We start from the raw sequence: 16,079 nt of genomic DNA, 5'->3' as shown, positions 1-16,079 counted from the left end.
GGCCTAAACCCTATTAAGGTATGAAGAATACTCCTTGTTTCAATGGCTTTGGACTACTGAGGGGTATCCATGAAACCTTCTGCTTAGAATCACTGTAACACGATCAAGGAGGCGAGTACTGGTAAATGTACCAGGTGCTTGAGTGTACAGACTTGCCAGGATTGCTGGGCAGGTCATGCAGACATCGTCTGCCGTACGATAGTTTCCATATGGTAGATGATTTTTGGAGCTAGAGGATTTCACCCTGTGTGAAACTAAACCAGGTCACAGCACATCAACCAAACTGTGCTTTGAAAAGAAGTGTGAAAAGCTTGGCCTTTTGTCCTCACCTCTTTGCTTTCATTTGCAAAGGAGGAACTCTGCTCCTGTGTTCTTCTTACCCTGGACACTTTCTGGAGCTGAACCCAGGCTAGAAATGCTTGTGGCCTACATCTGACGGGCTGTAGAGACTGTAGAGACTGAACTACACATAACAATTTTATATGTTGACTGGTTAAACTGTAGATTGGAGTATTTATCTGTAAAGGTGGTTTAACTCCACAGGTTCCTGGACAAACAAGGATGAGAAATGGAAAAACTTTCTCAGAGTAAGGCACCTGTAAGCAAATACAAAGGAGTAAAGGAACAGTATAAAAACATTGTCTGTGATGACTTTATTTCCATTGCAGGCATGTCGTGGATCATCTGACCTCCAGGAAGGCAGAAAATGGCCAACTGCTGCTGTTCATACAGCTATAAAAACAGTTTAAAAACACAAAAGACACAAGAATCCTGCCATCCTTTAAAGGGCTTTGAGCAAGGAACAGGGACTGGAAGGAGGTGCTTTGGTGGGTGTGGGTTTGTTTTTTAGTAAGAAATCAGATGAAAATGTAGGATGTTTCTGGAATCAATGATGAAGTTAGACTTGTCCAAGTTAAACTTTTAGGTAAGAATGACACATATATAGAGTATTACTTGTTTAAAAATCCAGTTTATCTAACCAACGTTTTCCTGTGGTGAAAATAGGCAGTGTATTTGTTTTAGATAGGCCCTCTGAACCTGGAGGACTTCAGAGTGAGAACAATTAATACAGAAACATACTCCAGAAGAGAAAGTGGGGAAAAAAAGTGTCACATGAATGTTAATGTCTCAGCTGCAGAACCTCAGCTGTGGTGGGTTTTCTAGTTCTTGGGCCTGAATACACATATTAGCCATGTCTTGCCTGCAAGTTGGGAACTCGGGAAATAGCTGTGTCTCTTTTTTTTTTAACAAGATAACTCCTGGTGGTACCAAACACAGGATCATTCACATAAATTATATGGCTATTTGATGTGTATAAAAATACCAAAATCTATCCCTTTACAAGTTGAACAAAACTCAAGAAATTACTTATTTTGAGATTTTTCTGTTTCAGAAGCATGCAAAAATGAACAAAGGCTTGTGAAATCCCTGTCTGCTCCATTTATCCTGATTTGAATTTTTGCCTTTTTTTCTCCTTTGTTTATAATGCTCTTTTGGAAGGACAAAAATATTTTTCTTGCCCCTACTGATTTTGACTTTTTCCATTTAGGAATCATTGATCCACCCTCATTTTTTTTTTGTACAGCTGCCATTCCAATTCTGTTAAACTTCTTGTGCCACAATATCTTTGTTTGTTCCACAGCACCACTGACTGATGTCAACACAGCTATGGCAAGACAGCATTTGATTAGTTACTTTCTGACACAGAAATGGGAGGAGGAGCACAAATGTATGCATTTTCGTATGTGACACACAGCATTAGTTTTTTCCTTTTGTGATAGAGAGGTAAATTTTATAATAAACTAAACTATTTAGGAAAGCAAGTGGCTCAAGGGATTGCTTATGTCCCATGTGATCTTTTTCCAGTAGATTTTTTGTTATAATTTGATCCAGATTATGATTATCTCAAGACTTTTTGTGGCATATGCAAAATCACTTGATTGTCACAGTCCTGTTCCTAGTCGGCTCCAGTCCACACCACAGAAAGTACAATCCTAAGCATCATAACTGGCACCTTTTGTGGAAAAGACAAGGATTCACTGCCTAAATTTTCTCTCACTAAAGTCAGAGGTAAATTTTATTTTAAAATTCAATGGAGCACAAGCAAAAAATGATTTAGTATTAATGCCTTCCTTTACTCCTCAAAAGATGAACCCTTTCAAGGACACCATGAAAAAGTGTCAACTGTTGCTGGTGCTACAGCATTTTGGAGAGGAAGAGGACTGCAGGTTCTAGTTTGGTAACTGTGGCACCTTTTGAGCAAACAGTCCAAAAGACAACTGGAGCAAGGAAACCCCAGGGACTGAGTGGACTGGGAAGGAAATAACTGCTGTTGTCTCTATATTGTAGGCCTCTGTGTTTTCAGAAGGTTTATTTGCCTTGATGCATTTGGATGCAGGGGGTCCACTTGGGTCCAAAACTGCATTCAGCCTTATAATCTGTTCAGAAATGGGAGTGATAGGAAGCAACTTTGTGCACTGACTTAATGGCGCTGATTATCTCTGCCCTCCTTCCGTGGCTCTTCCTCCAATGTATCCTCTATCTTTTTTTTAATGCCTTATTTGCACAGTCCTGAACTGCCCTTTATACGGAACAATAAGGAGTTGGCTGTATATTCCACAGTAATGATGTCAAAGAATAATAACAATTAGCACTTCATTTAGCATCTTAACTATAACGCAGAGATGCCTAGCCAGCAGTATCTCAGGCACATGGGGAAACTGGTCACATAGAAAAGAATTTAATGACCTGGCCAGCCATGAAGTAAGCTATTGAAAACAGCAATCAAGATTTTTTTTATTCGCAGACCTAGGTCCATCCACCAAAATATTCTCTCTCACCAAGTCTGGCGTTGATAGGAAAATTCCTTGCATATAATTTAAAATGATAAAGCCATGAAACCTGCTGTGCTTTTACTCCAGTTAATTTTGAAAGTCCTCTTTTTTGGACATTGCGTAATATGAGGGCAAGTTGAGTGGAGCTTTTAAGATCCCCTAGACAACTCTCCCTGCCATTTCTTTCCTGGTCTCACCGAATGACTGCGTGAACTCTCCTCAGCAGCAGCAGTACCCTTGCGGACTCGGGTATTTCCTTAGATCCCACAATTGGGTTATAGATACATCTTGTCATTCTTTCTGCATGACATAATTAACATTTGGCTTTTTGTGTTAATCCACACGGGAAAAACTCTTGGACAGACATTCTTCATTTCGGTCTCAACTATTGTAACAAACTTTTTTTCAGTTTGCGGAATGTTGTCCAAATTGCATCTATTCACACTGCTGTTGCAAAGACCATTCTCCCAGCTCGTAGCTGCAGCTGCATGATTTCTCTCTGCAATTTTCTACTGACACTTTAATCTTCTTTAATCCCATCAAAGGAAAAGCAACTTCTCTTCACTTTTAACAGTCCATCTCCTCTGTCATTTCATGTCAGAATCTGCTGGCTTTGGCAAGGGAGTGCAAAGCTTCAATGACTACCTCACTGCACAGGAGGGGCTTCAGTTTTTTCAAGGCAGGAATTTATAGCATTTAGTGTAAATCCTACAGAGACTCCCCTAGAATAAAAACGATGACAATACCACATGCAGGTGGTGATTAAGTGGAAACCATGGGCAAAGCACATACGTGCCTCATTTCCAAGAAAGGTACAAAAACCGGCTAAGGGATATCTAGAAAGGATTACAAATTGCTTAATTTGTTTCTAGGCTTGGCCAATCATTCTTAGCAAACTCTATAAAAAGATTATTATTTCAAGTGTTCTGGTATTATGGCTGTTTGGGTTTGATGGCCACTCTGGAGATCTGGAAAAGCAACTGACGTGTGTGGCAAGAGCAGAGGGCATCAGTTTCTTGAGGGAGTGGTGGGGGCAGTGAGTGTGAGGTGAGGGCATCGGTGAGAGGGCTCTCGGCTGGCGCAAGGGCCTTGGCTTGGCCTGGCTTACTTCAGCCCAGTGGGCTTCGCTGAGGGCATGCCATGCCCCTGCGTCTGCTCTGCACCGCACCCAGGTGTAGCCTGAGTGCACAGTGGGGACAAACCTGGTGCCTCAATGGCGGACAGGCTGGCCCGCGTCGTGCTCTCTGCACGTGCTGAGGGTGTCCGTTGCCCAGGAGGCCTGAGGTGAGGGAAGCTGGCAATGTGCACTTGCAGCCCAGAAAGCCAATTGCATCCTGGGCTGCATCAAAAGGAGCATTGCCAACAGGTCAAAGGAGGTGATTCTGCCCCTCTACTCTGCTCTTGTGAGACCCCACCTGCAGTACTGTGTCCAGCTCTGGAGTCCCCAACATAGGAAGAACCTGGACTTGCTGGAGAGAGTCCATGAAGATGATCAGAGGGCTGGAGCACCTCTCCTGTGAGGACAGGCTAAGAGAGTTGGGGCTGTTCAGCCTGGAGAAGGCTCCACAGAATCCTTATAGCAGCCTTCCAGTACCTAAAGTGGGCTCATGAGAAAGCTGGAGAAGGACTTTTGACAAGGGCATGTAGACAAGGGATAATGTTTTTAAACTAAAAGAGAGTAGATTTAGATTATACATAAGGAAGAATTTTTTTTATACTGAGGGTGGCAGAAAACTGGCACAGGTTGCCCTGAGAGGTGGTGGATGCCCCATCCCTGGAAACGTTCAAGGCCAGGCTGGATGAGGCTCTGAGCAACCTGATCTGGTTGGAGATGTCCCTGCTCCTTGCAGTGGTTGGACTAGATGACTTTTAAAGGTCCCTTCCAACCCAAACCATTCTACGATCCTATGAAGGGCCCTCACTGAGCCTCTCAGCACTGGAGTGTCGCCCTGGGCACCCTTCAGGTGGGCGGCGCCCCCTTCTCCCTTATCGGCAGTGCCGAGGCCCGTTGCTCATCCCCGTGCTCCGCCAGTGCGCGCACTGCTGGGTTTGAGCCGAGCCACTCGCCGTAGCCGGGCCGTCACCTCCAGCGCATGCGGGGTAGGGGGCCGCAGAGGGCGCCGGCCGGCGGGGCGGAAGGACGTTGGGTTCGCGCTGAGGTGAGGCCGCTCGCGCTCCCTCCTGCCGCCGGGCCCCCTCACCCCCCTCTTAACGGCCGCCCCCCTTCCCTCGGTTCCGGCCCCCGCCCCGGTCCCAGCCGCGCCGCGGCAGCCCGTGACCTCTGCGCGTCCCTGAGGGTGGCGGGGACGGGCCCGGCGGCGGTGGGCGCGCTGCTGGAGGGCAGCGAGGGGCCGGGGCGCCTTCTGTGAAGGAGGGGGCCAGTGCGGGGCTTGCCTCAGCCTGGCCACGGCCCCTTCCTCCGGTAGCGGCGGCGGCGCCGGAGAGGGGCCCGTTTGCCGTGATTCCCCTTAAACGTGAGAGGAGAGCGGGCGTGCGCGGCTGTGGGCAGCACCGAGGCCTGTGGGGGCGGCTGGGCCGCCTCCCGGGCTTCTCTCCCGCTCCGTGGCCCTGTGAGCCAGGAGGCTGCGCAGAGGACAGGGCCCTGCGGGCAGCGCTGCCGCGGGGCCGCTCCCTGCGGAGCGAGCCTTTGGCTTGTGTTCAGAGAGAGCCGTCTGCTTCCGGCCCTGTAGGTTCTTAGTAAGATCTTGCCGAATAGAAAAAAGGTCTTTTAATGCAGTAGGGTTTGCAGTTGCTTAAAAAAAAAACCCCAAACCACAAACTAGTTCAAGGGGCATGCGCTTTTCCTTGGAGATGAATAAAATGTGATCAGTGTTCTGAATGTCTTCTGATGTGATCACAAGGACTGCAGGCCTGAAATGGTAGAACCTGCAGAAAGGGAAGGACTTAGTATGAACAGCAAAGATCAATCTTGATTCCATGAGTACTGGATGTGAAAAGTACAAAAACATACTTAGATTCATGGTGTAAATAGGTTGTCCTTGAATGTTGTCCCTTAAATATTCTCATTGAGAAGTCAAATAGAGAAGGAGCACTGTTGCTTATGTTGTGAAGATGATTATTACACAATACAAAAACCATGATGTTTCTAGAGTTACAGAAAATTATTTAAGTAGAGCTTCTTGTCCCACAATTTTTTTTTTTTTCTTCTTTTAGAAAATATAGTCACCATGTCATCTGCACTGTTGCCTAAGCCACAAATGCGGCGCCTTTTGGCCAGGCGGATGAAGTTTCACCTGTTTGGGGCATTTTGTGTATCTCTGGGATGTGCAGCTTTATACAAGGTAAGATCTGTAGACATTCAATTATAAACTAGCCTCATTAGAGTGTTTTAAGTATTCATAATATTATTTTGTTGAGATTTGATTGAGCTGTTAATCAGAAAGCTTTAGTAATGTGTTTTTGTAAGCATATTTCCAGAACATAAATAAACCTTCCTAATCTTCATTTGAAAAAATGCTGTGAATAACCCGATGCTTTAAGCTGCGTGATCAAGATCACATGATACGTGACAACTTAACCTTGAGTCTCCTAGTCCTAGACTACTCTTGCTTATTTGCAGGATTGATGCACATTAACTCTATAGATGATCTGTGTCTCTCTCTGTCACGATATCCAAGACTTGAGAGAGGTGTCAAAGTGTTATTTTATCTCTAGACTGATTTCAGAAAACTTGCTCATAAGGAATTTGGCGAACCTGTCCTTCACACTGAAGATACCAATGTGGGGAAGGCTAGTATGGTCCTTTTATCCTATCTTCTGAAGTAGCATGTGGAAATGGAGCATTACATTTCCAAAAAACATGCTTACAGATTGGAGTTTGTTTTTTGTGGTCCTTAAGAGACTTCTGACAAAGATAAGAGTGGTAGTTGTTCTTGAGTGCCTTTACCAAATAACTATTGGATCTTGTACACAAAGCAAGCAACGCAGTTTGAATTACTGTGGAAGAACTGGATCTTTGTTTGCTCATTGAACTCATTCCTACGCTATTTGCAGCATTTGAGTACTCGGGAATCTGTTGACAAAATTGTCGAGAAATTAAGTTAATTTTAGGTTGTTCATCACAAAAATATCACAGTTGACCTAACCTTCTCAGAGATCAATAAATGTCTATCAGAAACAATAAGCTTGCACAGTTGAAGTTCAACATCTACTTGACACATCTGTTAAGAGATAGGCAAGCTTGTTTGTGGTCAGACTTGCAATTTTGTTTTTTAATAGTCTGTGGTTTTATACCATATTTGACACCCCCACGATAATACACTAGTAAGGCAGCAGACCATACTTAGCACAAGTAACTCAGATCTCAGTGGTGATTTACTTTGTTACATATTAGATACTGTTGGACAAATCTGGCTTGGACTTTGCTTCACATTTTTGGGGGCTTTTTGAGCATATCCCTGTGCTTCAGGTGAACGAGTATCCAAGGAGTCAGGATTGTGTCTTTTTGAGTTGGTGAGCTGTAAGATCGGCTTGGCAGTCTTGTAAAATTTTACCAGACTTCTGCAGTTTACCTACAGTGTAGCTCAAATATAATACGCTATTTTAGGATGCCATTTTGTCTGGAGTTATAGTTTTGCAGCTGCCCACAGGCACAAAACTTGCCATAATGGCGTGTTTTACGTGTAAAACTATTAGCAGGCTGAGCATTGGACACTTGAGTGTGAATACAGGTGGAGTGTTTCTGGATCTTAAAAGTGTAACGTGCTGTTTTGTAATGGACTTTCTTTTTAAGGTTTCAGTTCAGACATTTGTTTTCCTGACCGATGGTCAGGTAGCCTGAGCTGTGGATTTGAACAAGAACAAAGTAATATTTTACAAATTTGAGCTCAAGGCTTTTTAAACTGATAGCCAGTGATGGAAATCATAGCAATAATAGAAGAAAAATTCTGTTTGTAAAGCTTTGCAAGCTTTAATTTTCTGTGTGTTACTTTCCAGTTTGGAGTTGCTGATCCCAGAAAACGAGCTTATGCAGAGTTCTATAAAAACTATGATCCCATGAAGGACTTCGAAGCCATGAGAGCAGCTGGTGTGTTTGAGTCGGCACCACCCAAATGATGGTAAGCTGCATTTACAGGTAATCAGCTGCTCTGCATTAGAACAAGAGTAAATAAGCTTGTTTCAGTGAAACATTGTGCTTCTATTTGAACGTTCTTCCATTTTGATCAAATAGAAAGGCTCCCAAAGATAAAGGATAGAAATTGCACTTGAGAGATCTCCGGGTAGTAAAAACATGAAGATACACAGCAACTGGGGACTGGGGAGTAAGGGCAGAACAGAAATCTCCTGGATACCTTTTGGGTAACGTGTTTCACTTGTGTGATAGAGGAGACTTGCAGAGTGATACTAGGCCTTTCCCTCCTCACGCAGCTGCATTTGGAACAATTCTGTCGTTGCATGGAGAGGAGATAAAGCTGTTGTATAAGACTGTAAGACTTGTCTGAGATCACTGTTAAGTTGATGCTGTCGCATCTCGACTTGGATATAGCCTCGGGCTGTCTGTATCTACTACTTACGTACTTGTGGTGGTACAGTGAATGAGAAAACGGAGAGGCTGTTTCTCTCAGAGCATGATCTTCATGTAAGAAACAGAGACTGCTTCCACACATCCTCTTGTCTTTTGGAGGTGGTGAGAGGGGGGAGATAGCTAGTCATGAGGGGAAAATATATTTAAATACATACACACACATATATATATGTGTATATATATATAAATGGCAGTGGCATACAGCTCTATGTACTAACATACAGATTTTTGCCATACTGAATTAAGCTTGAGTAGAACTTTGTTCACAATATTACTTTCATAGCACTTAACACTGCCTTTTGTTTGAAGACTAACAAACTTTGTTCTCCCTTACTTCTTACCATAACACCATGGAAAAAAAGGTCTTGATTTCAACCCTGTCATAAGTACACTCACTGAACTGCACAAGCTCATGATGCAACAACTCAATAAAGAATTCCTCCTGCCTTTTTGATCCAGATTTCTTACATTGAGTTCTCTGCTTCTCCTAAAATGACTTCAAACTAATCTAGAATGATAGCTTTTTCATTCTTTCGGAATGTTTTCGTATTGTGATCATTATGTGATAATCTGTGGCTCTAATTGTCTTGGCCAGCTGGAGTTTCTCAGCCTATTTGCTTAAAGCAGCAAGATTGAACAAAACATTTGTACTTAACACTATTAATACTAAATTCTGTTATGTGACAATCTACAGCTATCTGGCTTCTGCATAACACAATTATAGAAAAAAAGTAGAGCTCCTGCTCTTCTAACAAATGTAAAAAGAAAGGGAAAAAAGGTGGCAGTTCCTTTGTGGTTTTGTTTTTTTTTTTTTTTTTTTTTTTGTGAGAGGGGGACACTTCTGTTCTTTAGCTATGACTGCAACAAAAATAAATAATGAAATTATTAATTTACCTCATTTTAATCCTGGTAATTCTGCCTCTGATTTGTTCCTATTGCTAGTACATAGGCACTTTTTAGACCCTAGAATTGCATTCTTTAGTCAGGTGGCCTTCATCAGGGTATTCTGAAAGGCCATCTGGTGGTAAAATCATTTGAAACAAACACTGTCAACAAGGATGCATGTTGAATATTTAATTGGAATCACAAGCAGGATTTTTTTCCAGTGCAAATAGCGCTCCACTCTCAGCTTATGTTCCCCTTTGCAGCTCAAAAGCAAACAAAAAAAACCCAGTTGCACATTGCATGCACCTGTTAAAATTAAATATTTCCTAAACATATCTTCCATTCCTTAACTGTACCAGCTCAAAAGAAAATGTGAAAGACAAATCTTTATATGTCATTTTGTTTGAACTGGTGATGCTTCTTATTCCTTCACCTGTTTATATAAAGAACTGCTATTTTTCACTTCTTCATAGTAGAAAGAGGTGGGTTTTTTGTGCCTGCACATGAATATGTAAGTAGAAGAAGAGGAAGAAAATGCTAGCGCTTCAGATGTTCTGAAAAACTGTGAAAAGGACAAGTACACAGAACAGATGGAAGACATTTTCATTTGTCTCGGTAGCTTAAATCTCAGTTATGGCAGTTGGATGGAGGTTGAATTTGCTGCTTTTTTTGGTATAGTTACCTAAAGAGTAGAGTGGTCATGGATGCTCCGTGTCTCCCATGTTATTGGAATATATTCTGTATGTGGCAGTAAATACAGTGGCTTAACTTCATGCAATACTCTGGAATCAGTACTTAGCCCCAAAAGTGAGGAAAGGGCAGGGCAGGCAGGGAGGAGAATTAATGAGTTAAGGTGTTAGCTGGGCACTCTGCACTGAGTTTGTTCCTGCTGGGCGTGCGGGCAGCTTGGTACCCAAGTGTGAATTTACACTGCTTCATCTACTTGGCGTGGACTTTGTGTGGTGATACTGATGATGGAAACCAAGTGCAAGTATGAATTTGTGGACTATCTTACCTCTGCAGTGCGCTCTGCAATAGAATAAAGGGACAGCTAAGAGTTGGGTGCTAACCACTTGCCTGACTCTTTTGTCATGGAGCACAGCTGGTCTTGGATTGTGTTCAATGTAATGTGGAGAAGCAATTTGAAATTGGTTTTCTTCCTTCCTTGGTAGGTTGCCTACACCACTTGTTTCCTCCCTGGCTCCTATCTGAAAGCTGCATTCCTTTCTCTTTCAGGCCCTTAGCAGGATTGATTCAGTTACCAGTGCAGCGTGGATAGTGAATCTGACGTGCTGTGCTGTATTGTTCCAGTTCTTGATTTGTTCCATGTTTCACTTCTGTTTGCCACATGAAGGGTGTGTGAATCTTAAACCATCAGGAAATAACAGGGGGGATTCCTGTAGACTAAACCACTGCATAAACATTTCTCTCTGTTACTTTGCATTCATACATACTAATATGTTTACTTAGAGCATGAAGTTTGTCCAGCATAACTTAATTTTTTTTTTTTTTTTTGTCTTGCAGATCCTCTTCAGTCTAAGGAGACTTGAGGACCGAACCTTATTTGTTCACTGAATTGTGAAGTGTAATGCCCTTCAGTGCATAGGCGTGCTCTAATTAACTCAATAAATAAAACATGTCAGTGGTGCTTAGTTGTCTTCTTTAATGTCAAAATGCTTAAATGCTCAGATGCTGGGAGTCAGAGAATAGTTTAGGGTTGGAAGGGACCTTTAAAGGCCATCTAGTCCAACCCCCCTGCAAGGAGCAGGGACATCTCCAACCAGATCAGGTTGCTCAGAGCCTCATCCAGCCTGGCCTTGAATGTTTCCAGGGATGGGGCATCCACCACCTCTCTGGGCAACCTGTGCCAGTGTTTCACCACCCTCAGTGTAAAAGAATTTCCTCCTTCCTGGGGAGGGTGACGGAAAGTCTTCATAAATTGCTCAAGATGAATAAATCTAGTTTTCTTTCATCCAGGAATTGTTTGTCTTTGTTTTGGCTAAATTCTACATTTGATAACAGAATATATCCCTAAGCAGTTACAGCTTGGTTGTCTTTGTGGCTGACGGGAATATGCAAGAGGATAGGGGTTACAGGAAGGAGAGGCTGGATTGCTGGAAGGGTCTTGTTACGTCTGGCTTCAGAAGGTGAACTGGCCTTGAGACTGAAGAATTTGGAGAGGAATTTAGAAATACACAAGCCAACCTTCTTAGCTTTTACTGCTACCATCACTCTGTTGCCTTCCTTACAGCAGCAAACTGTTACATCCAGACTTGCAAACGCCCGCTCTTACACAGAGTATGTTACTGTGACTGGAAAAGGACTGAGCTGTGGGTATCTGCACACACCCATCCTTTGGAACATGCCTTGTGTGTTGCTTGTTGCTGAGGGTGAGGATGCTCTGAGGACTGTGGCTCTTGACTGCTGAATGTGGGTACTAGGCGAGGAGTGACAGCTGGTGGTGTGAAAGGAGGGAAGGCTTTGCGTGAAGCTGCGTGGCAAATCAAGCCATCTGTGCTGTATCTGACGGCCTTCAGTTCAAATCCTGTTTGGAATAACACTATTTCAAATGGATCATTAACTACTTAACACCGAGTAGGTATCCATGAGCAACATTGGGACTAATGAAAGTGTGTAAGTAAGTAATGTATTTGATCCAGAACACTGTTACAGAGCAACATGGGATTGTCTTTAAACTTCCCATACAGGCAGTGCTTCCTTTAAGCACAGAAAGAATTTGACATTAGCGGTGCAGGGGAAACCATCTAGTAATCAAAATACCCCTCCTCCTATAAATGTAAACCGAAGCTTAACAATAGCAAATGATACCCATTCATCTTCCCACTGTACAGTGTAAACACTGTACGCCATTAAGCACTGACTAACATTTTCTCAGGCATGTCTGCAAGTTTAAACAGCCAGGGTCTTTAGTCATACTGACAGCTCCAGAGGCACAGAAACTTGCTACTGCCAGGTGTGCAAGCTGAGTGACCTGGCTCCCCTTACAGCTCTAGCCCCTGTATTCTTCCCAGTTGCTATTTTACTTTTAAAGTCTGTTTCGTCTAAACTGTTACAGCCAACAGCAGTTGTTGTAGTCTGTGTTCCTTCAGTTACCAGCATGTGCTGATTTAAAGAAATGAGAACCTTGTGATGGATGACCATACAGCAGAGCTCAAAGATGCCTCTGGCTGAATGTATTCAACAACAAAAGGTGAGCTCCGGCTTCCATCTCTCTGATTTGAGAGGCTGCAGGATCTAAGTGTTGCTGTCTGTATAAGGATACTATGGTGTCACAATCATGCAAAGCAAGTCCTTTCAGCTGGCAATGCCAATCAACCCATACCGCGCTTTCCTCTGGAGTGGGAAGGGAGGGCAAAGCTGCATACCTAACACAGGCACAGGCAGAAGGGCTAACCTCTTCTGAAATCAGCACTAACTCAGCAAGTTTCCCCCCACCCAATCTCTCCTTTTTGCCTTTGCCAGCAAAAGTCCAGCTAATCCTATCCTTAGAAACAATTGGGAGTGGGACTTTGCATAGTGCAAGACAGCCTTGTGTGAGTTAGGCCCTAATCAGCTGCTTGTTAGTGTGGCATGCCGTTTCTAGGAGATGCAGAGCTGAAAAAAACATGCTTATCTATCATCTCCTCTGAGACCATCTCAACTGTCTGTAAAGGTTTTTGCTATTTTTATGTATGAAATAATACTTAAAAAGGAATTGTTTGACCTAAACTGCTTTGGGAGAGGTCTTACCATGTATAAGCCTGACCATGCCTTCAAATTTTTTGGCTAGCTTACTTTATTCTCAAGTGTTTGAGGAATGATTGATTGTTCTGGAAGCAAACTTAAAAGATGATAGATTTGAAGCTGTGAGCTCTCCAGGTCTAAGGAGCATGATGAGAGTAGGCGTGTTTTAAGACTACACATTGGAGTGCTTTAGCAGCTAAGTACAGGCAGCTGCTCTTTGGACAACTTTTTGTTTTCATAATTCACACAGCTCATATGTAGGAGAGGTTGATTTATATGCCATCTCCACACATGTTTCTATACATGCGGTCAGAAGGAGGAGAAAGAACCTGCCTAATGCAGTAAAGATGCTTGCTAGCTTAATTCACTGAAGAAGAGTGTAATTTAAGCAAGTGTTTATTCCAGGAGAATATAATTCAGGAAAAACACAAATGTATCTTAAACAATGGCTGCAATCTACAAACTTTTAGAAGTTAAACTGCTGCCTTCCCTCATTTCTTACAGGTGTGTTTGCATCCTCTTGGCTGGTTTGTGTACTGCATAAATAATGCTCAGATTAGTCTAATTCAGACTACAGTGCTGTTTTGGTTCAGTTAGTCACAAAAGCATAAAACTCATGTTTTTTTCACAAGCTAATAATCAATTTTTACTTCCAAAGTACTGTCATGATCTGGTACATGACAAAGTCCAGTGGCCAACTGGAATCTAATATGGGGTCTACATGAAGCCTGTATGTCTGTCTTGTCACTGTTCTACACAGTGACCTGTTCTGGAACCTTGTAACTGGATGACCAAATAGCTCACAAAACCAAGTATTACAGGAATAGCTTTATTATCTTTAAACATTCTCATTATATTACAATTTATCCAGCAATATGCAAAATTAGAAGTATTAAACTATTTCCATAAAATATTCCGGAATGAAGCATGTGTATGTATATATACATATACAATTTTTAAATAGTGTTATTCAAACAATGACTAAGTTATTAAATCACTGTATGAAATGTTGATAATGGATGGGCTTATTTCACATTCAGGAAAGGACAATGCAGATCCCAGGCTTCTGTATTTTCAGTACACAAGAGACACTGCTTTTAGAAATACCTTTTAACAAAACAACTCACGAGAAAAACATTGCAGTTACTACATTCTTATTTACTCTGCATTTGGTCATATCAAGTATGCATAGAAGTTATTAACTATAAAGCACATGTATTTGCTCCAAATGATGATCAGATTTTATTCCAGTTCTTGTCTCCAATTCTGGCCACGTTCAGGAATCCCCAGACTAGATTCATGTCCGTAAGTATGTAGAAAAAGGGAGAAAAGTAACACACATAGTTGAAAGCCAAGTAAGCTTTTGTTTTTTAAATAAAGCTGCCATAGCCAGATTTGGTTTATAAAGTAATCTAATTGTGCCCAGAGACAGTGATTTCTTGTCTCCTACAAACTGTAAAACATCTGAAAAATGAGATACACAGAAAGCTCATTTGTCTTGATGTGTTTAACATCACATTTATAAGCGTATTGTGACGGAATCATTAACTGTTAGGGTAATTGGAGCCTGGGGGTCCATACTTTTTGATCAACCTGGGGGAAAATACAATCTTTCTTTGCTTAGCACAAACATATTTGAAAGGTTATGTTTCTAAATATCTCTGGTTTTATCTGTTCAAAGATGCTAAGCATAAAATGAATTAGGGCATGTGCTGTGTAGTGGTGGCAGATCAGAAGTAGGCGAGACTGAACAAGGCCATACTTCGCACCTGCACATCTATGTTACATTGAGCTTACAGGTTTTTGGTAGATTTTAAGGAGACTGAGCTCTGTTTCTTAAATTTCTGAACTGCATGTTACTGGCTTCCAGCTAACGACCAGACAATGCACAATGTCATACATACATTGAAAGTCCTTCTGAAAATTTGATGGTGGATAAAATAAAGTTTCTGTACACAGACAGTTTAAAAAATAAATTCATGTTGTAGTTCATGTTTTGTTCTCCAAACCACACAAAGGCACTAGTTTACATTAAGGACTAATGTCCTGCAAAACTTCAGTCAAATAAAGGAAGCTATTTTAAGGTTAAAGTGGTGCTAAAACCCAGCTGTCACTAGTAACTTAAAACAGCCACACTGGGTTTTTCAGATTTAGTGGGGGAAAATGTTTTGCCTCAGGACGTACATGTTGGGGGGAGTGTGTGTGTGGGGGGAACAGCTCAGCCTTGAGCAAGTTTTTACAGCTGAGTTATAAACTTGGTTTATAGCAGAAACTGGCAGACCCTAAAATATGATATAGTTGGTATTGATACACATTTCGTGTGTGTGGCAAAAATATCTGTATGCACACAATTTTTCCTTATGCTCTGATTTTTGGTTATTGAAAAGAAAAAGGGTTTTGACTGAGCTATAATCCAAGGCTGTTCCTTTCCACTCTGTTTGCTAGAACACTCTCCTTCCAGCAGTAGTATTTTGGCTAGGGAGCAGGAATGTTGTCAACATTAGAAAAGCTATTGGGTTTAACTTTGTTATCGTCTCCTGCCTCCTCAAAAATTATATGCATCTCTACCTGACGTAGGTATTTCAAAATGGTAAGGTATTACTATACTCACCACAAATAATTATTAATGAAATCCTTTCCTCAAGGCTTTATTTTTCACCATGGTGAATTTGCTAATGAATACTTGGGCAAAATTTGGATCAACTACATATTGGTATGTTTTCATTATAGCTGGAAGGTGTTCAGCAGCCACAGTTTGCAGTGCTGGCGCTGGCACTGTCGCAGTGCTGGGAGCCAGGTGGTAAGATGTCTTCGTGATGTACTCCACAAGGCGGTTGTATTGTTGTTCTGACAGTCTCTCTCTAGCTCCATCTGCCTGAAATCAGATAACATAAAATGATACTGAGCAATTGCCAGTAACTGACCTTAGTGGTAAGGACAATAACTTCCAGGTTATTTTCTGTAGTTAGAAATCTTCCTCCCTGGGATCTTGCTTACAATAGTTTAATGGATGTTTATCAACAGTATTCTCCCACAGTTTAGTGCTTGGTGGATTAGTCCTCTCCTTTGCT

The 16,079-nt window shown here is 42.1% G+C and overlaps 2 protein-coding genes across 11 annotated transcripts in view; one reads left to right on the top strand and one right to left on the bottom strand.

Annotated features, from left to right (window-relative positions):
- The first annotated feature begins 4,859 nt into the window (after positions 1 to 4,859).
- Positions 4,860 to 10,912, top strand: COX6C (cytochrome c oxidase subunit 6C). The gene is made up of 4 exons (XM_086742502.1): positions 4,860 to 4,993; positions 6,009 to 6,136; positions 7,791 to 7,912; positions 10,789 to 10,912. The coding sequence occupies exons 2-3, from the start codon at positions 6,023 to 6,025 to the stop codon at positions 7,908 to 7,910; spliced, it is 234 nt and encodes a 77-aa protein (XP_086598628.1). The 5' UTR covers positions 4,860 to 4,993; positions 6,009 to 6,022; the 3' UTR covers positions 7,911 to 7,912; positions 10,789 to 10,912.
- Positions 10,913 to 13,821: 2,909 nt separating this feature from the next.
- Positions 13,822 to 16,079, bottom strand: part of VPS13B (vacuolar protein sorting 13 homolog B) — a 465,113-nt gene continuing 462,855 nt past the window's right edge. For 9 of the 10 annotated variants that reach the window (XM_086741084.1, XM_086741085.1, XM_086741079.1 and 6 more), the window contains one exon: positions 13,822 to 15,883. In XM_086741084.1, the coding sequence (XP_086597210.1) occupies positions 15,632 to 15,883 (252 nt within the window). In that variant the 3' untranslated portion in view covers positions 13,822 to 15,631. The remainder of the gene's footprint in view (positions 15,884 to 16,079) is intronic. The other variant, XM_086741081.1, reaches the window with a different exon arrangement.

Source organism: Chlamydotis macqueenii, chromosome 2 (assembly GCF_036417535.1).
Source record: "Chlamydotis macqueenii isolate bChlMac1 chromosome 2, bChlMac1.mat, whole genome shotgun sequence".
NCBI classification, from domain to species: domain Eukaryota; kingdom Metazoa; phylum Chordata; class Aves; order Otidiformes; family Otididae; genus Chlamydotis; species Chlamydotis macqueenii.
This window is presented reverse-complemented; position numbering and strand designations above follow the sequence as displayed.

Bases quoted from the DNA above. Each gene is read 5' to 3' on its own strand.
- COX6C (XM_086742502.1), top strand. From the start codon at position 6,023: ATGTCATCTGCACTGTTGCCTAAGCCACAAATGCGGCGCCTTTTGGCC. The intron at 6,137-7,790 runs GTAAGATCTGTA...GTTACTTTCCAG, and splicing joins GATGTGCAGCTTTATACAAG to TTTGGAGTTGCTGATCCCAG.